Source organism: Ascaphus truei, chromosome 4 (genome assembly GCF_040206685.1).
Source record: "Ascaphus truei isolate aAscTru1 chromosome 4, aAscTru1.hap1, whole genome shotgun sequence".
Lineage (NCBI taxonomy): Eukaryota > Metazoa > Chordata > Amphibia > Anura > Ascaphidae > Ascaphus > Ascaphus truei.
Window position 1 is genome coordinate 68,548,545 of NC_134486.1, and position 23,694 is coordinate 68,572,238.

General features: G+C 41.5%; 2 protein-coding genes across 4 annotated transcripts in view; one reads left to right on the forward strand and one right to left on the reverse strand.

Moving 5' to 3' along the window:
• Window positions 1–20,730, reverse strand: part of TRMT6 (tRNA methyltransferase 6 non-catalytic subunit) — a 34,049-nt gene extending 13,319 nt beyond the window's left edge. The window contains exons 1-6 of the mRNA XM_075596006.1: window positions 20,152–20,730; window positions 15,928–16,052; window positions 14,600–14,709; window positions 8,114–8,205; window positions 2,234–2,317; window positions 1,219–1,343 (exon numbers count right to left, since the gene is read on the reverse strand). Coding sequence (XP_075452121.1) covers window positions 1,219–1,343; window positions 2,234–2,317; window positions 8,114–8,205; window positions 14,600–14,709; window positions 15,928–16,052; window positions 20,152–20,255 — 640 coding nt within the window. The 5' untranslated portion in view covers window positions 20,256–20,730. The remainder of the gene's footprint in view (window positions 1–1,218; window positions 1,344–2,233; window positions 2,318–8,113; window positions 8,206–14,599; window positions 14,710–15,927; window positions 16,053–20,151) is intronic.
• The window catches only part of MCM8 (minichromosome maintenance 8 homologous recombination repair factor), a 40,009-nt gene continuing 36,781 nt past the window's right edge, over window positions 20,467–23,694 (forward strand). For 2 of the 3 annotated variants that reach the window (XM_075596005.1, XM_075596003.1), the window contains exon 1: window positions 20,467–20,921. The gene's annotated coding sequence lies outside the window, so the exon portion shown is untranslated. Of the gene's footprint in view, window positions 20,922–21,372; window positions 21,395–23,694 lie in introns of those variants that run through there. The other variant, XM_075596004.1, reaches the window with a different exon arrangement.

Sequence of the window (23,694 nt, forward strand, 5' to 3'; positions counted from 1 at the left end):
AGAAAGTGGCCCTTAGATAAAATGTCATACAGAGAAAAATGAGAAAGTTCTACTGCGCGCAGGTAAAAGTAATAACATTCTCGCTAAATACAAGATTTATGAAACAATTTTTTCGCATCATGGACAGTATCTGTTCTGTAAATCTTTTATTCATTTTGGGACACCCCAAATTTTGTTTTACTGCCTGACATTGGTCTATTTGTATTTTTTATGCACCTCCCTATTTCTTCTCTATGTTTTGTCAATTTAAGAGATAAAGAATATGCAATACAAAAAAAGTTTGCAGATTTGTAGACTTCAACCTTTGACCAGTTAAAAAATGACTTCTCACTTTTAGGACAAAAAAACAAAAAACAAAAAAACCAACCTGATTTTACAATACAATAACATTGATATGTATGTTCTTCTCTGGTGACCGGAGGCAGCCATCTTTGATTTGTGATGTCATTTAGGACACATGCATTCATTGGTTATGACTCAAGTAATGGGATTTATTACCAATTCCTTTCTACTATTCATGGAACATCAAGAACTTTTGCTACATTAGTGTAAATATATAAAAGCGTATAAATGTATATCCTTGCCTTAATGTACAACTTGAGATTGAGGTCAATACACAACATGTATTAGTGTTTATTTGTAAAGCGCCAAAATATGTCACAGCGCGGTACAGCGGTATGTTAGTTTCATAAACAGAATGACATACCAAATAAGGACAAACAAAGAGATACAGACGGTAATGGGGGTCCTGCCTGTGAGCTTACACCATCATGTCCATTCTAATCTACATCTTTTGCAGTCTGAATCAGGCATGTGCGGTATTGGGAGTTTACTTTATATGGTACCACAAATTATTTAAGACTAGTTATGTTCAACCTGTATTACACGTCCACGCTAGTGATTTAGTCTTGAACCGGAAACTAGCCATTAGACAGCTGTTTGCCCGATTGGGCAAGTGGTCTCCTCAGATCAGAAATACATAGAGCGAGTTGAGCGCTTCTTAGAATTTGCATGTAGGACAATATTGCCATAAACCTCACCTAAAGAATACATGGACATTTTAACAGCTCAATGCGGAAAACAAAAACAGTTGAAAGGAAATCCCTGGTCTATAAATAATATTTGTGACTTAATAGTAGATATTAATAAACACAGTAATTAACATTGTTAAAGGATCTAAATAAATAGATAAACACTGATGTATATAGTATATCTTACCTCCCATTCGCTCCATTACAGCGCCCAAAACTAACCCAGCACAGGTTTCCATCACAATTACTTTACTGCCAGCATGAATATTTCCTAATGTTAGCATCTGTGCCAAGGTATCATATCTGAGCTGGCTAAAATTAAAAAAAAAAAAAAAAGAAAGAAAAAAGTAGTCATGGCAACAGCACTTTCATTTAATTCAACAGCAGGAAAACATGACTAAGATATTTTTTTCATGTCTCAAAATCTCAAAGACTTTTCCTCTCGCCCACGTGTGGGGGGCAGAGATTCTAGCACTTCCCAACTCTTCTGGATCTTACAAAACAAAAAAAAAAAAAAACACATACAGTACTTTAAAACATTCTATTTCAGTGCTCTGCCTTTCACAAGCTGATAATGAATCTACGGACAATGTCTGATTACATTTGCTACCTGACAATTGCGCCCCCATGTTACATACTAAATCACGGACAGTTCTGTCCCTGCCCACGATGCAGCCAGATAAGAGAATTTAAAGAAACAGAAAGTGATGTTACAGTACATGAAATCGTGTCTGCTCTCTGCAAACCATATTACTGAGAGAGGAAATGACCACAAATTCATTCAGTCACATGAAGTCGCACCAATTCTGCCCTCTTAACATAATTGGAGGTTATATTATCATCTGTCCAGTACAAAAACACACAGAGGGTTGAATATTGGCAGAGAGACAGAAATGGGAGTCTAAATCATTAATAGCTACTAATTATACATTTAAAAAAATATATGTATTTTAAACTTCATGATGGAGGTTATTTACGGAATGAACGTTCATATGAATTTTCCAGCCATTATCCAAACGTACTTTGGCTTTTATTGACATACACAGTTTAATTATTTTTTTTAAACTACCTCCAACATTCAAGTATTTTGTGTAGTTTTGGATTGAGATTAATATTATCGATTTTTTTTCAGAATTAAAAATCAGCAGTGTGATATCCTTGGCATGTCTTCCACAGGACATTCAAAATACAAAATATCCTACCAGATTTTTCCAGGTTCTCTTGCATAATACATCATTGCAATAATACGAGTAGAGGGCTTCACAATTATGATGTGTGACTCGTATCTGTAAATTAAAAAATAAATAAGCCTTTACATTAAAACACACACAAAAAAATATTCAGGACACACAAACTAGTCAAAATACTAAAATAGAATATTCTGAACTTACAATATATTTTTAATGGTACGATCACATATCAGACACCTTGTATTGGACTTCAATATATAATTGAAGCAGGGGGTGTCCGGAGCTGAACACTGTTAATTTCAGCCTATATACATAGATGCATAGAAAAATAGCAAAAAATCCACCGCCTTGGATTGCCTCTACGTTACAGCATACATTTGTATTTATGTGCAATTCATAACTCAACAGCTTTACACTCTACAAATGTCCTCCAAATGATTTCCTTATTCCAGGTTGTGAAATAAGAATGCGTTTGAAATTTTTTAAAACACGATAACTACATATCAATGTTTACATAGATCTGAAAAAAAGGCATCACAAGAATCAGGTTCTCTCCAGGATTGCTTCGGCAGGAAGTATTCAGCAATAGCAGCAAAACAGGTGATAGTGTATTTGCTTTACCCGATTCTTGTTAAACACCACAGTTATTTATGAAAAGCTCTGTATAAGATGTTTATGCAAGTATTCCTGCCTGCCTCTCAGTGGGAGGGTATTACTGAATCTGTGACTTCTATGCACAGTACTGCTTAAGCCAGTGTTTTTCAACCAGAGTTCCTAGGAACCCTTGGGTTCCCCAGGGCATCCCTAAAGGGTTCCCTGCAATTTTCTGGTCATCTGAAAACTGTATATAATACAGAAGAATTTACAGTGCATCTGATCTCAGACGCGCTATTAGAGAGGGCTGGGGGTTCCTCAGAATTTTACTTGGGGTTCCTTAACCAAAAAAAAAAAAGGGTTGGAAACCACTGCTCTGGTTGGTTGTTCCAGTCATGAAGTGCACGGTAAGCACTGAAGCACTCTGATTCTGCACTATCGCAACTGGACTAACAGCTATTTCTATTTAATTCATAAATTAATTTAATTCGTCATGCAACGAGCAAAAAATTGTGGCCAGGACACTGTGAGGTCATCAGTGACATCAGAATGGGAGGATGTGGCCAAGTTGCAGCTGCTGCCAATTGCCTGGTGTAGTCATCACTCTTATTAAAATGCTGTCTGACTTTAGACACAGTATTGTGAGGTCACGTGAGCTCATCGAGACATCATAATACACTGAATGTTGGTGAGCTATAAATGCTGAAGGCAGGAGGTGTTATCATTCATCCATCAGCCTGGAGCAAAGGAGGATGAGTGCTTCCCTGTAACAGGATCAATAACATCCTGATGACCAATGAGGCACAGAGAGATGTGAGTGCAGTTTATTCTAACAAGGGCCAATTGGGACAAGTGATGGAACACCAGTCCACATGTTGCATTTGAGATAGTTATTGAATTGGCTGAATATTCTCTTTAAAAGCAGCAATTTCCCTGTGAGTGTGTTCAGGCACAGCAGACCACACCCTAGTGTCAGGTCTTCTAAGCCATTTCAAGTAATCTCCCGATTGCAAGGGGGTTAAAAGGCAGTCAGCAGCCTGCCAGAATTAAGTCCCCAACTTGCAAGGATGCGGGGTTGATATGGTTCCCTGGGCCTGACCGGACACACACCCAGCAACGGAAGTTGAACAAGCCTGCAAGGAGACAGGATTTTTCTGCCAAGGAAGCAGGGCTGACCTATCTGCAATGGGTAACAGTTCCCAGAGGGATTACCTGGAAACTCCTGGGACGGATTCCCAGCACCTCCAGTAAGAGCTTATGTTGATTACAGATGTACTGTATCATGCGGTGACCTGTTTGAACTGGTAATTAGCTTAGCTAACCAGTCGGTTAGCCAGGGCCTGTTCTGTTTAGTCAGTCTCCCAACGTGGAGTAGGCTTTTCGGTTTATGATTTTGTTTTGCCTTAAAAAGGGACCGTGTACCCAACGTTGTCTACTTGTGTGGAATATAAACCACCAAAATGATTGTTTCAGCACAATCATTTGGACTCTTTACTGACCTTGCCCTGAAAGCTTTTCTGCCACATTCCCCCGCAAACAAATAGGTTTGTTTTTGGAGTCCAGCCATCTTCCTCCACACAGTTCAAAGCCCCCCTCCCTCCCCGTCACACCTGCATCCTCCATGAAGAAGCCCCTGACCGGGGCCTGCGAGAGAGTGCCCGGCCGAAAACAACCGGTGTGTCAGAAATGCTCCCGGACGATGTCACAGACCCTTATAAAAAGTGTATATGTGGATAAAACCGGACATCTAGTAACACTACTCAGGTGCCTCATGCGCTCGAGAACGGTGTGGAAGGAGAAGCTACCAGAACAGGCAGAATCTACAGAGAAGGAGCTCGCTCAGGAGGGTGCTGCAGAGATGAGATGTTATATTATTACAAATAAAATGGTAAACCTTACAAATGTGTGAACAGATTCCTATTAGGAAGGGGGAGAGATTGGGCTCATCCCTAGGTCATGTGCCGACAGGCAAGACCTATTAAAGGACCCCCCCCCCCTAGGTAGGAAGCAGGGGTCTTCAGAGCTGAACCACATTAATTTCGATGTCCCATCACATGGGCCAATAGGAAGCATGACATGATAGGTGGCTTCCTATTGGCCCGTGTGACCGGGGGCTTTAAAGCAGCCGTCCAAGCTTAATGCAGGGGAAGTCCTTTCCTTTGACCCCAAGATTTCGGTTTGCGGCCTTGTGTATATGTATTGTGGGTGTGTGTGAGATATAGATAGAAAGATAGATATATTACTGTATATGTTTGTATATAAGGCATGTATGGGTGTGTGCGTTTATGTATATAATACACGCATAGTATGTGTGGTGCTGCATGTATGATGTGTGTAATAGGAACATACAGTGTGTATGTTCATGCATGCAGTGAGCATCTGATCTGTGTGTATGTGTGCCTGATATGGGTTGCATGTATATGATGTTTGTATCTGATACAGTAAGGCAGTGATTTTCAACCGGGGTTCCGCGGCCTCCTGGGGGGGGAGGGGGGGTGGAGAGCCAGGACAACTCTCCCAGCTGCCTAGGAGGGGGGGGGGGGGGGGGGGAAAGACGGGGGAAACACATTCCACGTGCTCCATTCCTGAGTGGGTTGGACAGGAGGTCAGAGTTTACCCAGGGAATTGGAAACCTTTGCAGATTCATTCCCAGTGCGAACATGCGAAGCAATGCCCCCTCTGACAATAAAAGGAGTAAGCGTCATATAAACTTCCTCTTACTATAATTGACCTGTAAATGTAACTGTAGAGTGTGTGTGAGTGTGTGTGAGTGTGTGTGTGTGTGTGAGTGTGTGTGAGTGTGTGTGTGTGTGTATGAGTGTGAGTGTGAGTATGAGTGTGTGTGTGTGTGAGACAAAGAAGAATTTATTGTGCGCTCGGCCACTAATCTCCTGTGTGCAGGCCAATACCAGGTGACAGGGATATGTCCGAGTTCCCCGCAGTAGGTTGATACCTCACCTCTGGTCCAAGTGTTGCAAAAAAGCTTGGCAGTGGAATGGAGATCAGTGAATAGAAGGGGTATAATCTCAATTGTGAAGAATACCGTTAGGATAGTGCAAACAGCAACTATAAAATGTAGCAAGCCTGCTGTACAGAGTGGATAAATTATGACATGAACCCAACAGTAATGTTCAATATGCGGTGTTGCCAGTGTATGGGTATATAGTTATATATTAACAAAAATAGCTTCCCTGCAAAAATGAGGCACTTGCTGGCAATACTCCACAAGGGACATAGGCTCTAATGGTGCAAGAGTATAATACTACAAAGTGGCAAAGTTCAGAAGAAATGTCCAGTCCATTAGGACTCTGTGCCCAGGACATACTTGGAAACGAGAGGTAACTCTCAATGTATTACTTCCTGGTTAAACATTTTTATAAATAAATAAAATAAAACTTGCTATGGTTGCTGCCCCAGTGTTAGGATAACCAATCCTCAAGAGAAAAAAAAAGGAGGGATAGAGATATATATATATATATATATATATATATATATATATATATATTTTTTTTTTCTCCCCTCACACTCCCAGAAACCAACTGAGGACACCAGAGGAAACCCCAAAATCGGGCTACAATAGCTTCCATAATTCAGGCAATCATTTTGTTTTATATATATATATATATATATATATATATATATATATATATATATATATATATATATATATATATATATATATATATATATATATATATATATATATATATATATATATATATATATATATATATATATATATATATATATATATATATATATATATATATATATATATATATATATATATATATATATATATATATATATATTTTTACCAATTGTGTGTTTTATTGCTTTTACATTATAAAGTTTTTTTAAACTTTTTTCTGTTTTGTTCGTGCGTGCGTGTAAGCGAGTGCATGTGTGCGTGTAAGCGGGAGAGAGTGTGAGTGACAGAGAGTAAGTTGGAGGGAGTGCGTGCATGCGCACAAGGGGAAGAGGGAGCGTAAGGGGGGGAGAGAGGGGGCGAGGGTTGGGGTTCACTAGAATTTCAAAATCAAATTCTGTGGTTCCCTAACCAAAGAAAAAGGTTGAAAACCACTGGCTCAAGCAATAGGAAAGATCTAAGAATTAGCATCATTATTACAATGGATTAACAAAAACGTAACATGCGGAAAAACAAAAACATAACACATCTACGGTACAGAGGACGACGCATGTCCTAAAAGCTCAAGTACAAATTAGAGCCACAAAGAAATCGAATTCTGCTTCTTTAAAACATATCTTTACCTACTAAAAAAAAAATGTAGGATGAAAAAAATAAATATATATGACTAGACCGTGTGAGGAAATGAATATCCTATATGGGCAGGAGAAAGCTATATATCGTTTATTGCCAACATGGCATACATTACGAAGCAGTTGTTGTAGATTCATCCATCCTCAAGACCTGGATGCAACATGCCAAATTCAGGAAGAAAAGTTTGACACCGATTTCTATGCGTTTTAAGCCAAAATGTGGGAAAAAAAGATTTTCTGTAGGGAAAACGTATGCGTGTAGCCAGCACAAAAAGAGATACCTAAAGCAAATGAAGCCGAGGGCCCCGAACGAGACACGCAGGAGAGCTCTACTCACAAGTTTCTTATTGCAGGGTCTTCCATTTATTTAGAAGAAGGGTAGTGTGCAACGTTTCAAGTCCCATACGGACCTTTCACATTCGCTTTACACGGACCTTTCACATTCGCTTTACACGGACCTTTCACATGCGCTTTACACGGACCTTTCACATTCGCTTTACACGGACCTTTCACATGCGCTTTACACGGACCCTTCACATGCGCTTTACACGGACCCTTCACATGCGCTTTACACGGACCCTTCACATGCGCTTTACACGGACCCTTCACATGCGCTTTACACGGACCCTTCACATGCGCTTTACACGGACCTTTCACATGCGCTTTACACGGACCTTTCACATGCGCTTTACACGGACCTTTCACACGCGCTTTACACGGACCTTTCACGCGCGCTTTACACGGACCTTTCACGCACGCTTTACACGGACCTTTCACGCGCGCTTTACACGGACCTTTCACGCGTGCTTTACACGGACCTTTCACACGCGCTTTACACGGACCTTTCACACGCGCTTTACACGCGCTTTACACGGACCTTTCACACGCGCTTTACACGGACCTTTCACATGCGCTTTACACGGACCTTTCACATGCGCTTTACACGGACCTTTCACACGCGCTTTACACGGACCTTTCACATGCGCTTTACGTGCCTTGCGCTGTAATAGAACTTACTTTTTCTTTTTCTTCTTTATGTATTTCTCTTGTGCAAATTCGGTCTTGTCGCGGAATGTAGTACTATTCTCAATTAGCTGCTGAACTATTTCCTAGGAGACAAAAAGCAATATATTTAAAGTCATCATAAAGCAAATACATAATTATAAGAATTTCTCACGTGATGCATAAGTGAAAATTAAAGGAAACATCTGACTAATAGACACTAGTTACTAGATTAAACTTAATAGTATGTACATATTACAGAGCTGGGTGAAGAAATCTTACAGGCTGGATTGAGTGATATAATGGAGTCGGGAACAAACAAAAAATTTTTTAATAAAAAAGACTTTATAGTTTTTGCGCTTCTACAGAAACACCATCTGATATACGTTTTAAATATTTTACATGGGAAAATATACATTGAGAGTTAGCTCTGATTTTCAAGTATCTGCAGAATAAATTGGGTGATAACATGATATACGGTATTACGTGAGCTAGTTCCACAAAGGATACCGTTTGTTAATCACAAGACGCACAAAGAGCACTGACACGCTCGTCCTCCCGCTATTTGGAATTCATATCCTAACACCGGTGTGGTCAACCCCTGTCCCTAAGGGCCACCATCAGGTAATGTTTTTAGGATATCCATGCTTCAGAAAAGTTGCATCAACGACTATGCCACCTGTGCTGAAGCAAGGATATGCTGAAAACCGGACCCGTTCGTGGCCCTTGAGGCCTGGAGTTGGCCACCCCTGCTCTAACAGAATTCACCCGACAACCACTTCCATAAAATATTGGATCTCCATTTAAAACAAAAACACCCTTCAGGGAAGCAGAATAGAACATTTAGCACCAACACTTTCTTCTCCACAACTAATTACATTCAGGAACAAAACAATATTACACCACATGTCACAAGGGAAACGCCATACAACCGGTTAGTTAGGGCTCACTACATTTGCAGTAACCTTTTGCTCATGTGCCCGAAACACTGCTGAAAGTCATCAAGTCTATTGCCCTTTTGTGTTCACATCAGAACAACCATTACTGTGACGCTCGGCGCTGCAACGTCTCGGATGCCACTAGCGAGGACTTTTCACAAAAGAAAGGATTCTTTAAAAAGCCTGGAAACAAATGTCATAACAAGATATGCAGCCCCTGGGCAAGTATGGACACGTGAAAATGAAAGCGGGAAGCTGCGCAAAGATTTGCCGCAAAACTACCCCACTCTAATGTACATATTTCCTGCTTACAAACAGAACAACTGAGGCAGGTCGACTCTGTACCATATGCATTAGACAGAAGCCCCCCCGAGCAGGGATTTCCTCTCCTATTGTCTGATTGTGTGTTTGTTGCACTTATTGTATTAAAATTCCCAGTAATGTATTGTCTCTTTTGTAAAGAGCTGCGTAAATTGGTGGCGTAATACGCATACAAATATACAATACAGAGACGGCCGAGTCACTCTTTCCAGGCTTTGTGGTGCATTATTTAATTAATCACCACAAAAGGCTCATTCGGCTAAAATGATGCACCATGTCATTGTTCCCCTTGCACCACCTCTATCTTTGAAAAATCAGTGACACTGCTGTGTTGTCACCTTCTCGGAAATTAGCAACACTTAAATGAAGGGGTTTGTTGTTTAAAGCACCAAATGCACCATGGATAACATAGCAAACCTAATCAGAGGCCACTCCCTTTACTCATGGGTTGAGCAGGGATCACCTAAGGCTACGACCCCAACCACTGCATGCACGTGCGCGTCGGAGCGCCTACCAGCGTGTGCACCAGTTGAAGCCGCGATCTGCGGTCCTAGGGTGGCAATGCGTCCAGAGAACAGCAGGGGGAACAAAGACAAGATTTTTTTTGCGGGGGCGTGGCCAAGACACCACTCGGCTACTTCGGCCTCTTTGGCTGAACCGCCGCGACGTAGCCAGCGCTCGCCCGCTGTGCCAAGAAAGACAAATTTCTTGTCTTTTGGCAAAGGTGGTCGTGCATCGCGCTTTCTGCAGGCGCGCACAGGCAGCGACTGGGGCCGGCCCCGTATTGGGCCGTATCTTGTTCGTGCCACGCATGCCATAGCGCGCACAGCCGCAAACAGTGGGGACAAGGCCTTAGAAGTCTAAGGCTGCGCTTATAGTGCCGGCGACGTCACGCTGCGGTTGCTGGAAAAATCAAATTGACTTGACTTCCAGCGATCAAGCCGTCGCTTCGCTTCTACTATAACCGCACGCGACGGCGGCAATACATTTGTTTTGCCGCGACGGCACTATAAAGCGCAGCCTAACCGTCATACACCACATTCCAACTATCGCGACCGTCACTCATTTTATGTTTTTATTTCATTATATTGATATATTAAAATACCCCCTTTTAAATCACTGTAATTACTACCTTCACTGACGCTTTGTAATTAACAAGTATAATTTCTTATACATTTAAAATTGTCTGGTGCTCTACATTTAGTAACATACACCATTCTATATCTGGATGTGATTTCTTCAACAGAGACTATCAAATCAGGAGTCACCCGCTTCAAAAGGATTCTCCCTCCCCCTGTATGTGATATCCTGGATATGAAACAGGAGTTAGACTCCAAAGAAGGGCTAGACAGGGAAATGTCTGTTGGAAAGCATTTCTGAACAGAGTTGATCGCTAAAGGAATTCAGCAGCGTGTAGAAAGATTAAACTTTCATATATTTAAACAAGATACAAATAGGTTTCAGATGCTGATGGCTTTTAACAGTTTATCATATGGTCTGTTGCCTAAAGCAGCGGTGCGCAAAGTGGGGGGCGCGACCCCCAGGGGGGGCGGGAGATTGTGCTCGGGGGGCGCAGGCAGTTGCAGAGGCCCCGCGCTCTTCCTCCAGGCATTTAAATTAAATGCCGGGGGATCGCGCGAGGCCCCTGCAACTGTTTACTTACCGGGATTCAGCCGTCTGTGTTGCGTCGCCATGGCAACGCGGCGTCAATAGACGCCGCGGCACCATGTGACCTGACGTCACACGCCCACGCAGTTTCATCTGACGCGAATGAAAGTAGGCAGGGGGGCGCGAGAGCCGGGGGCAGAGTGACAGGGGGGCGCAGCACAAAAAGTTTGCGCTCCCCTGGCCTAAAGCATGCTTTTTTTTTTTTTAAATGTACAGGAGCCCGGACTGCGTGTTACCTCAACTTAAAATGTAAGGTCTCTTCAGGACTTATTGTGACTCAACTGTACACCCAATCTTTGTCAAAGGAGCAATCCATGCAATATTTAACGTGTTTTTTTTTTTTTTAAATAAAATCAGTTCTGTAGTATTAGATAACACTACCTTGTTTTCTTTTAAAATTCTACTTTTAATGCCATTTTTAATGTTTTAATATACTGAACATCTTTTGATTTATATAACAGGCTTTAGCCACCGACCCAGCAATGTAAGATCTTTGTAACACTTTTCTGTTTGTTGCCAATATTCCCAACAGTTTGCGCTGCTAACTTTAACAGTAGATTGTGTTACCTTAGTAATATAAGAACACATTGTAGCTGCTGAGTTAGGCCTCAGACATGGTCAAAATGACCGTGCTGAGGGGAAAAATTATCCCTATCAGCGCGGCTTTACACGGCGCTTCCACAGGCACAATTTCAGCCGACAACCCAATTTTAGTTTTCCCGCTGAAGAAAGCGCAGGACCGGTCACGTGACTGCCAGAAGCCAATGGCAGTCCGTGACGTCGGCGCCGTGACGTGGCGCGCTAGCCCCGCCTCCCGAAAGCCTCCCACCCGGCACACAAGCACGCTCGCCGACGCTCATGCAGGGACAAGAAAAGGAGAGCATGATCGTCAGAGCTGCTCAGCGCTCTTCCCTGCACCATGTCCCAGGCCTTAGACTGACCTGAAGGATTGATTTTAAACTGAAAGGCAGCCATTTAGTGAACCCTGGGATGAAGGATTTTGCTGATCGATCACGGGAGAACAAACCGATTAAGCTCCTTTGGAATTTTACAAGTTTCACTCATTTTAAAAATGTAAGAATAGATCATTTAATGTCTTTCCATTGTACTCCAAGAAAATCTGAAGATTGTTTTCAGCTCTCTCGTGCATCTGTCTTTACAAACCTGGAATACAAGCTGATGTGATTAGCTACCAGAGACCTAGCGTACACTGCAAAAAAAGGTAGAAACAATGATTTCTGCATATTCACCCCCCACCTTCACATTATTTATACTATAATTTTCGTCATGGTGCCAACATTTTCCATAGCACAGTACACAGGAGGGATGAGAGACCGTTACCTACTGTAGAATACAGAAAGTTATCATTCTTGTACACATTTATACAAAAGTTAATGAAGACTGTCATGATAATCTCATGAGATTATGTATTTTGATCAATCTGGTGCTCCAGGGGTTAATGAGCTACAGTTTGAAGTTAAAATACAATATATATTGGGTTGATGACAGGCCCAGGATTGTCATGGGTGGGTGCTGGGTTTCAAAGAGAGCTTAATTGGGAGTGCCTATCCTGTACAGCCCACTAAAAATCCCAGATGGGTTGCATGTTGCTGATAGTCTCGATACAAGGACAGAGGTGGGAATAAAATATAGCCCATGTGATAACCTTCGACAAACATGGTCTTTTTAGAGCTAGCTTCCAAGCATTCTCTAGAGGGGCTTTATGGATGGCCAGGATATGCGGCTAAGAAGGTATCAAACCAAGACTGACATTATTAAAAATGAGAATATCATGTGGTCATCTGCTGAACATGTTAAGAATGACGTGTGTATCCGTGGCACCGAGTGGCACATAATGATTACAGACACGTCAGGTCTAGCAGGTACCAAGAGACAGATATTAACGAGTCGCTTAAATGTACGATTAAGACGGTCATATTTAATCTTGTTGCGTTCGCCATGAATGTATTGATGTGACTCACGTGTGTGTAAGTATAAGTTAAGGAAAGTTATAAATACATTTTAGATATTGCAGCGTTTAGGTAAATTTCATTTTGTAGGAGGGCTTCTACTGTCGTAAAACTGTCAATTCCACAGCCGATTTATGACTGGGTTGTTGCAATGGGGAAAATTGTCCTTAAAGTCTAGGCAAAGATTATGAAAAATCAGATTCCACCAGAGGTATTTGGTAATGTATGTTATTTTTTTTTAAATTTATGTTATATCTTTTTTTTTGTTTTAAATCTTTTTATTAGTTTTTGAATAACTAAAAACAATATAATATGTTATATTCTTTTTATTTTGAGAAACTGTTCTGTATTTTATTGTAACGGCATGTACTTGTAATACTTTTTTCTGCAACCTAAGCACTGTATTTTTATATATATATATTAAAACATTTAGTAAGTAATGCTTTTGGCTCTGAATGAACTGTTGCACGCTCTGGAGAGAGTATTTACGTTTTCGGACACATTTTGCTACAACGGATTTTTGGTGTGTTAAAGTGCATTGTTTTTTTCTATAATACACCTGGGACACGGGCAAATATTAATTTTACATTTATCTTTGCATAACTATCCCGTGTGGTTTAAGTGTATAGATATGATTGCAATTGAGTAAGGGCTTAATATTAACTCATTGGAGATACCTTGCACAGGCGAAAGGTGAGTTGGCTAGAGCAGCCCTGTGTATTAACCCTTGTTGCATATCTAAGTCACGTGCTCACTTGTGTGCTGTTCATGACGGTGGTATATTAGGACGGATTTAGGGGAGATGTTAACTCATTTGAGTGACCTTTGTGAAGGTGAAGAGTGGGGCAGCTTTCGAGCGGTGTATTAATCCTTGTTCTTTAGAGGATATATTGTCCATTTGAGGAACCTCTGCGGAGGCGAAAAGTGGGAGCGCTTGCGATCACGAGTATTAACCCTTGTCCCGTATGCAGGTCATGTGCTCGCAGGGTGCCGTACGTTACAAGGAGCCATCCTCAATGAGCTAAATACCTAGAAATAACGTGGGTTTGTGTGCAAATAACTTTTGTTTTTTTAAAGTTACCAGCATGATGCATACAGATTATCTTCACAACTCAAAATGTTTAAAATGTATGTTGATGTCAAAGTCCAGAATGACAAAAGGTACAGATAAAATGTTAAAATTGCCCATGTACACAAAGGTAAAATTAAAGTGTATATAACTTTATAAACAAAAGAACCTCGTAGGGTTAAGGGGACAGGCAGCCATGGCCCACTCCCAATAATGAAGCGTCCTGTACATTATAACCGTAACAGTGTCATAAATGCCCATGCAAAGACCGCTCCGTTACTGGCGGTAGCAGCGCCTAATAAACATACCACAAAGAGATCTTCCCAGTGATGCAGAAAAATTTCCAACTACAATGATTAGCCTGGGAAACGGCTTCACAGCAAATGAAATAAAAGACAAATGGGATTAGGGCTTGCACTCCATATTATAAATTTGATCCCTGCTAATGTCTTTATTGAACTTTTGCAAAAGCATAGGCAATCAGAAAATGAAAGTTCTGTTACCTACTTTATAAAAACGAGCAGATTGCAATTACCTGGCCTTTAATGCCCTTTTCTTTTAAAGCTTCGATATCATCTCTAGTTAGTTTCTGCGATTTTCCATCATCAACTATATTACGGTTGTCAGCACCTGCTTCCTTTGGCTCTAGAGAAAAGAAAAAACACACAAAAAACCCTAATTAAAAAAAAAAAAAAACATGGGGGGAGGAGTAAAAAAAAAAAAAAAAAAAAGAAGGAAGAAGCACATGGCAATGACGACAATAATCAGTACTGTCATAGGTTAAACTTCATGGATATACCGTATTTCCTCGATTGTAAGACGCCATTGATTTGGCCCTTACAAATCGAGGAAAATTATTTTTTCACTTACCATGTTTCAGGGGAGGTCCCATGTCAGCGGAGGATGAAGCGGGCGGCGGCGGCAGGAGAGGTCCCACATCTGCAGATGGTTGAAGATGGACAGCAGGCAGGACAGGTCCCACGTCTGCAGATGGTTGAAGATGGACAGCAGGCAGGAGGACAGGTCCCACTTCTGCAGGTGAATGAAGATAAGAAGACATCGGGCGGGCGTGCAGTGGCAGAAGGAGATCATAATAGCAGGAGAGCTGAGCAGGAGCAGAGCGGCATAGGGGAACGGCTTGGGAGATGCACACTGTAACCGTAAGTCAGACACCGGTCAACTTCCGGTGTTACAGTGTGCACCTCCCAAGCCATTCCTCCTCTATGCCACTCTGCTCCTGCTCAGCTCTCCTGCTATTATGAACTCGTTCTGCCACCACCGCCCGCCCGCTGTCTTCTTATCTTCATTCACCTGCAGACTTGGGACCTGTCCCCCGCCGCCGTACTCCAGCCCGCTGTCCATCTTCAACCATCTGCAGATGTGGGACCTCTCCTGCCGCCACCCGCTTTATCTTCCGCACACATGGGACCTCTCCTGAAACATGGTAAGTGAAAAGGAGGGGGTTATACTGTAGACACCTTTTGTTTTTAAAACATCGATTCTAAGACGCAACCCGATTTCCGACATGTGAAAATCGAAGAAAAGGTGCGTCTTAAAATCGAGGAAATATGGTATGTCTTTTCAACCTCATCTACTATGTAACCAAGTCAAACTAACCCTGTAATCATGAGATTGTTATCCCCTCTGTTTTCTGATCCCTCTTCCCCTCCTTCTCAACAGTGCTATATTCCTAAATAAAGCTGAGACTTGGACACCCATTAATACATAAGTGTCACGATGACATGGAGTTAAGCTTGTAATAAAGTGATACCGCTAAAAAAAATAAAAAACCTAAACATTTATTTTAAAATAAGCTTCACTCTAGTTCGGACTTGTACAGAACATTGAAAACGCAAATTATACCTGGAGTCACCGCTTCCTTTCTCTTTGTTTGAAGATTTCCACCAGCAGAAATCTCAAATGTGGTGCCATAGTGTTTTCCAATGGCATTATCTAAATAGATCCACTGCTTTTCAAAAATTACTTTTCTGTATGGATTATAGAAAAGAACATGAGGAACATTAAGGACTTTGGCAAGACAAGATACCCAACACCCAAAGCCTCTATAAGCTTAGAACCCAAATCCCCCACTTTATATATTGTGTCAAAGAGTGATACTAGGATTGCGACCTCATGTACAGAATAAAAGACAAAAAGCCCCAGTGCTACATCTAACGACATATTATATAGTTCAATACTTATCTTCTCATAAGCAGGGTCATTTAGTTCAATCCTTTGGCCAAAGTATTTTAAGCCTACGACCACTTCACGGTATGGCCCATCTGTAGGATCTTGCTTATGAGAAGATATACAGATAAGTATTTAACTATATCATGTCAAGTAAGATGTAGCACTGGGCCTTTCTGTCTTTTGTTCTATACACCTTGTCACAATCCTAATATCACTGTTTTTGTTCATCAATTTATATGATGTGGTGGATTTGGGTTCTGAGCTTACAGGGGCTGTGTGTTTGTTAATTTAATCTTGAGCCTCCGCCTAAGATTCGCTGCCTGTCTACGCTTGCAGAGGCACGTTAAGATAGACGGCGGAGCAACAGAATACTGCAGATTTAAGCAGCAGTCCAGGATCTGTCTGTGACATTCATGCCTGTTGTATGCCCATTTCTTGTGTTCATCTGACCTCATTTGATGCTGAGCAGTTGCAACGAAGGACACATCTACGGACATCTGATTTCACAGCGGTTTGATTACCCTTTATTGGATATTTCCATTTTGGTTCAGAAAACCGTTTCATTGACTTTCACATACATAGCAGCTCGGATGTGCCCTATTTCTCCATATAAACCTCTATTAAAAGGTTTATACATAACATGTACACCTTGAAAGAAGAAGGGCTGAAACATCAAAATGTATCTATAAGATACCGGATGAACACATTTTTCAGAGAAAGCAGAACCCTATTAAAAGGTTATGTTGTGACGTTGGAAGGTGGTGGGCTCTAGGGGGAACGGGAATACGAAATGGTGGATGCCAATACAGATATGGAGTTTAACACGAGAAACACAAATCTATTATAAAAACATAAAAATATAGACCTCAAATGAGATTTAAAAAAAAAAAAAAAAAAAAAAGAAGGTGCAATCTGATAGCTGGCCTATAAACAACATTAATAATCAGTGTACCAATTGTCTTCATTAAACAAAAGTAACCATGCTTAAAGCTTTAATTTTAATGTTTAATTAGCCCATTTTGATCCTAAGAGGGACTGCCCGGTTTTACAGCAGTTTAGGAAAGTTGGCATACTGGATAGGCCAAGTGCCATCAATTTCTTGGTCTGTGTCAGCTAAATTTGATAAGATCTGATACAAAGTTAAAGCAACATATGTATTTGTTTAATCGCAGGCACAACAGATAATCTTTATCATAAAACAGATGTCAGCTGGACATGGCTTGAGGTAAATGACTGCTCTCCTGGTGACATGCAGATAAGGCCTTTACGTCATGATCCCAGAATGATTTCACCCTAAGGCAATGGTGTTAAACAATTACACTTAGTTGGGTGCACACAGTCCTCAGTCTCCTCATATGCAGCTTTTATACAATTACTTTTTTTTTTAACGATCAGCCTGATCAAATAACATTTTGCATTATAAAAAATACTTTAAAACTAAAAGAAGTATTACAGGCCATGGCATCGAGTTAGCAGAAAGGTCAGCTCCAGACATTGGCTTACAATTACTGTACCAATAAAATGGAGGCTCAGAATGAAAGCAACAGTCAACATAGCAGTGCCTCTCACAGAAGAGAACAGCTTAAAAAGGAGTAACAAGCTCAAACGTGAGTAGTTGTAAAACAGAAAGCCAATTACCAATTTTGCTCACTAATCATATGTTTGATGTGCAGATCTGAAATGGACGATACCGCATCGTTAAATCTTTTGTTTTATATATTCAATATAAATTAATCTTGCTTTTTCTTACACTGATATTTTTACTTTGTCAGCAGGTGATTCTACATGCATACATCCTACAACGTGTTGAATATCTCTGCTTACCAACCTTTAAACTTTTCAGACAATCACTTGTGGCGCATTACCTCACATACCCAATCAATAACACTGTTTATTAACTACACATTTTAGTCTATACATTGCAAAAAGTGTATTAGCTTGCACCAATAATTAGCACAAAGAACGCTCACTTTGAATCCCCCAATACTTGATGGCAAGGGATATTTTCAATGCCTCAAACATGGTGGCCATGCGTTCCTCACTAAAGAAGATGGCCAATTACAGAAGTAGCCCCCGTTATTGCAACTTGTGGTGCACTCCCACAAGTGAAACATCAATAGCCACACTCCCTTCTCACACCCGGCTGATTTAAAACATAAGCCACTTCTCCCGCTGTTTTTTTGTGCATGTCCCACTGTGGCTGCAATAATGTTCGCTACATCTGTATCTGCTAAACTAGAGGTCTCATGTTGGCAAGACAGTGGAGATTTGGCTCAGAGATAGTCTCCTGATCACATAAAGGGAAATACCTTTTGGCACCTTACAAAGCAAATGTTGTAGCCCTGGTAAGAGAAAGAAGCCATGTTTAATAAGCGGTGCTATGTCATAACATGTTCATCCTCTGAAATTCAATTCCAAATCCCTTCTTCAATAGACAATAATGAGATCAGCTGTAGGGCCAGGCCATTCCCCTCAAGGCATACTAAATCCCACAATCAGCAGCCCCTTTACCTAGTTTCAACATTGTCCCTCATTTCCTCTAGAATAGATAGAGCTCTCAAGGGCAGGGTCCTCATTACCTCTTTGTATCGTTTGTGCATATATTATTTGTATGTAACGGTTTATGTAATTATTTAAACTGTATCCCAATTGTACTGTGCTGTACAATATGTTGGGGCTGTACAAATAAATGATAGACACCTTCGCTTTAATTGACTATAAAAAGGTGTCTTCCAGCACCAGGAGCCTTATGGCATGGTACGGCTTACTAAATATGGGCCTGGTTCTTTTGGCTATTTAAGGTAATGTCTTTCCAAATGAGATGGGTGTGGAAGTATACAGAGATGGTCATTACCAGTGTAACATTCCTTTTTAGTATAGGGTAACAAATATGTTCCCAGCACTCGAAATAATGATAGAAATGAATAATGTCAAAATAATAGTTTTTACTGGTATAGAAGAATAATAAACAGCAGCATATATTCGTATTACGCAAATGACTGCTGAGGACAAAATAATAGATCAAAATTACACACACTAATGTTGCAAAGTACATAAAATGAGAAATCCTAAGTGAGGGGAGGGAAACACAATGGGATAGACAAGGAGAGAGAAAACAAGGGGGCCCCCCCCCCCCTTACTCCCCTTCTTGTCTATTCCCCCCCTTACTCCCCTTCTTGTCTATCCCATTGTGTTTCCCTCCCCTCACTTAGGATTTCTCGTTTTATGTACTTTGCAACATTAGTGTATGTCATTTTGATCTATTTTGTCCTCAGCAGTCATTTGCATAATACGAATATAATAAATAATAATTTATTATTCTTCTATACCAGTAAAAACTATTATTTTGACATTATTAATTCCTATCATTATTTCGAGTGATGGGAACATCATTCTTACTCTATTGTGTAACATTGGAGGGAATCAGGGTCCCCCCTTGTTCCCGTGCACCTCTATGTTATCTAATTCTGTATACTTTATTTTTTTAGGTGCGGCTAAAATACTTATAACTCCTTTTAGTATAGTTTACAAAAAATACCCACCACGCTTGAAATGCAGTTTGTTTTCCTGCCATGTGTAGAGCATAAGTAACATATGCACCACATTTTAAATATTATGGTCTGTGTAAGGTTAACATGCACTATAAGCGTTTCTTCTGATTTGCACTGTCTAGATGAAGAACAAATGTGAGACAGAAAAATAATACAAGTAAACTTTACATAACAGATGGCATAATTACTATAAACCTTTGTGTACGAATGTATCCCATACTATATACCCGTATACAGTGTAAAGTCCTCTGTTTTACACAACTGTACAGACCACTGTGGACTGAGAAAGAAAATAAGTTATGTTAGCAAGATCCGGCCAGCGATGCCTTCCTTGTCTATAACTCACTTCCTCCTCTGCACTGGGACCGCTTTAAACACCTCCTCTCTCTTCAGCACCACGAAGTCGCCCTCGCTGATGAGCTGCCCGCAGGCAGATATGGGCTCCTGCATACTTCCCCCCCAGCACCCTGTGGATCAGTATCACGATCCTATTACTCTCACGACTGCTCCTGCTTGAGACAAGTGCAACCCACGTGTTGTACACACTGCTTCCGGGGTCCCCAGCAGCAGGAGAGACAAGTCTATAGCAGAGAGCATCGAACACCCCCCCCTCTTCGCGGCGGATCCTGGGTCACGTGACTTCTCAAGTCCGTGACGTCACTTCTCTGTGATCAATCAGGAAGAATTCCCATACAGAACATGGCGTTTACATGATTTGACATCAAACGTGCTCATGACATGCTCATAGCTACATATTGCTTCATACGTTGGCAGCGAGTGTACGCTGTGCTGTGCAATGCAGTAAGACACAAAGTATAATGTTACACAGCAGGAGAGCTCCGTGTTACTATAATGTGATGGGCTTCCAGGATCCTAAAGCAGGAGACGCCTCTCAGTGTTGTTATTAGTGGGATCTGATTATATATCATAACCCCCGCGCAGGCTGGAGGGGAGACGACAAACTAGGCCGCGTTACCATGACAACTGTGCCTGGCGCTCGCGGAAGTTACGTCACACGGGCGGGAAACTACAAATGGAAGACAGGAGATGATGTGGTGATAAGGTCCACGGAGCGCGGACTGGTCCGGGTGCAGCTGTGGCAGCAGGGACATGCATGTCAGTGATAGCTGCTGTATTAGTAATCCATGTACTGTCAGAGGGTCCGGCAGCGGGAGCATACTGGTGCCCATTGTAAACACAGCGTGTGCTCTGCTATGTCTTGCTGGCTCTGATGGATGTGAATGGGTTAATGATGTCAGTTGTAGCACATGATCTGCGCTGTGGTGTGTTGTCGCTCTCTCTGCAAATGGGGGTCCACTATAAAACGCTTGCTTGGTAAGGGTGGTAGCCTGGATGGAAGTGAATGGGTTAATAACGAGGTCCATTGTAAACCAGTATCTGGCCAGAGGTCTCCTCCCAGTGAGGGCGGCGGGGCGCTTCATTTCTACCCTGTGGCCACCAGGCTGTGTGCAACAACATATACTGTACCGGCTCTAACACTAATATGTTCTGTATCACTTGCACAGCAGGACTTCCTGTACTGCCAATGATTGCGGGCGTGTAGGAGTACAGTATCTATTTATGTACTGGTATGTATGCCCCCTTACATGCATTTTAAAGCGGCAATCTCACCACAAACCTGTTTATTTTTTCCCCTATTGGGAAGTCCTTGTGCTGCAGTATTTTGGAGAGACCCCTTTACTGAAAAACTGCCCCCCACGGATATTAACATGGTTATTGCCATCCACAAGTTGCCATGGCAACAGTGATGATAAACTGGTGTAAACAGAGACAAATAAAATATTTGTGAGAGGTTGGCACAATATAAATTAGTAGTTTATCGCTTCAAATTTTTTATTTTTTTTTGGCAGGAGGGGGAGATCATTTTATTTTTAAATCCGCCTTCGGTTTGAATATTTTGCTTGTTTTCTATGCTGCTGTCACCTCTCTCCCAAACACACCAAGAAGCCACAGACGCGTGCAGCACCCCTTTACCTCTGCGCACTGCTGGGGCTGTTACCGCAAGTTAAAACAGGAGCTCCCAGCGCTATTCCTTAATCGGTTTGCAGTGAGACTGCTTTCTTGTGCTGGAGAAAGTGTTTGCCTCCTTCTCGTGAATGGAGCTGAACTCTCCTCTAGCACTGGGAAGTGCCTTTACAGCGTATTGATCATATGCCACTGTTTCTTCTTTGCCACTTTTCATTCTATGGCCGGGCTCGTCAACGAAGGGCCAGATCAGTAAAGATTTAGGAGCAGCAGAGTCACACGCTGATTATAAATTGATGCATCAAAAATTATATTTACAACTATTACGAGCATTTATAACATCTGTACTATTTACAAACAGAACTCTGAAATCTACTGCATCCAGATGGAGGCAGTGGACCAGAAAGTCCCGGTTTACATGCACTCAAGTCATACATAGGAAACTAACTGTATCTGCACAGTTGCATGGAAAAGAATAGATGAGCAATTATAATGAATGCTCTTGTTGCTAGAGAATTTGTACATAATAAATAAAATACATGGGGTAAAAAGAAAAGCCCACAGACAGCGACACTGACTGTTGAGCAGTACACAGTGTACCTGTAGTAGGTGTGGCTACTGACTGTGCAATGAAAAGCTTTGTTAACAGAATAGCGCAATGGATCTACCAATGTATTTTGTATCAATCCAGTGTAAACCGACAATGGATAATTGCACTGAAGGAATTTCTCCAGTGGTAAGAGGTACAGTACTACCCTATAGGAACACTGTTAAAGCAGCAGTCCAAGCTTGCTGTTTATTTTTATTCCCCCCCATAATATGTGCATCAATACAATCCACACAATAAGTAATTAGCTAAGTTGCTTATCGATTGGCAAAGATTCAGCTCGGAGGTTAACTAAATGTCTGTCAGTGCAGCAGAAGAGGACCAAATATGCAAAGTTCTGTGGGGAAGATCATGTGACCAGGCAGTCACTAGTCACAATTGATGCACTGCTAGAGAGGGCAGGGCTTAAAAAATAAGGGGGGGGGGATGCCAGAGCCTTTTTCAGAAGAGGAAGGGGATGTGACTTTGGAAATGGTTGCTATAGAAAAAAAATGCTTGTTACATTATAATACATTAAAAATGTCATTCAGAGGTTTTTTTTTAATGCTACAAGTATTTTCTTATAGTGCAGAACTGATTTATTAAAAAAAAAAAAAAAAACACGTAGGGTATTGCTTGATCTGCAGAATCGTATCATTTAGACATGGTTAGGAACAGAGCTACAATGTAAGGCCACAGAGTCCTTGATGTGGGTGGACTCTAGGCTCTAATGAGGTTAAACTGAAGAGGTGGAGTACTCCATACAGTGTACTGGTATGTAACTCTTTGTATTATAAACCACAGACAAATGTACCCGTGAGCCTACTAGGAGGCAGGGGATATTAAGGAAACTATCCCCCCTCTTTATATTTGTCCCCCTCACAGCCCCACTAGAACCCTGTGTGAGATGTAAATTGAATACCGCGGTGATAACGGTTTGTGGTTCACACCCGAGCGGAGACGGCAACAGGGTAAATGTTTGAGACTGCAGTAAATGCCTCATCATGCAGGCATATGTCCCGAAGTAGGGAAGCCCTCCAATAGGGTTAACCTGATTGTAGGGAACCAGAGACCAAGAAATTATTGCGCCTACTAAAAGGAAGGGAATCTCGAAGAAACTCCTCCTTTCCACAGCCACGCTACAATTAAACTATCTGCTAGTTAATTACCGTGGTAATAACGGTTCGTATGTTTGCACCAGGGCGGAGGCGGCAGCAGGGTGAGTACTTGGAACGGCAGCAAGCGCCTCAAGGGTGTAGACATCTGTCCCGGTACCGTGGTGGGAAGGGTTCAAGTGTCAATGCTCGAGCAGAGGTA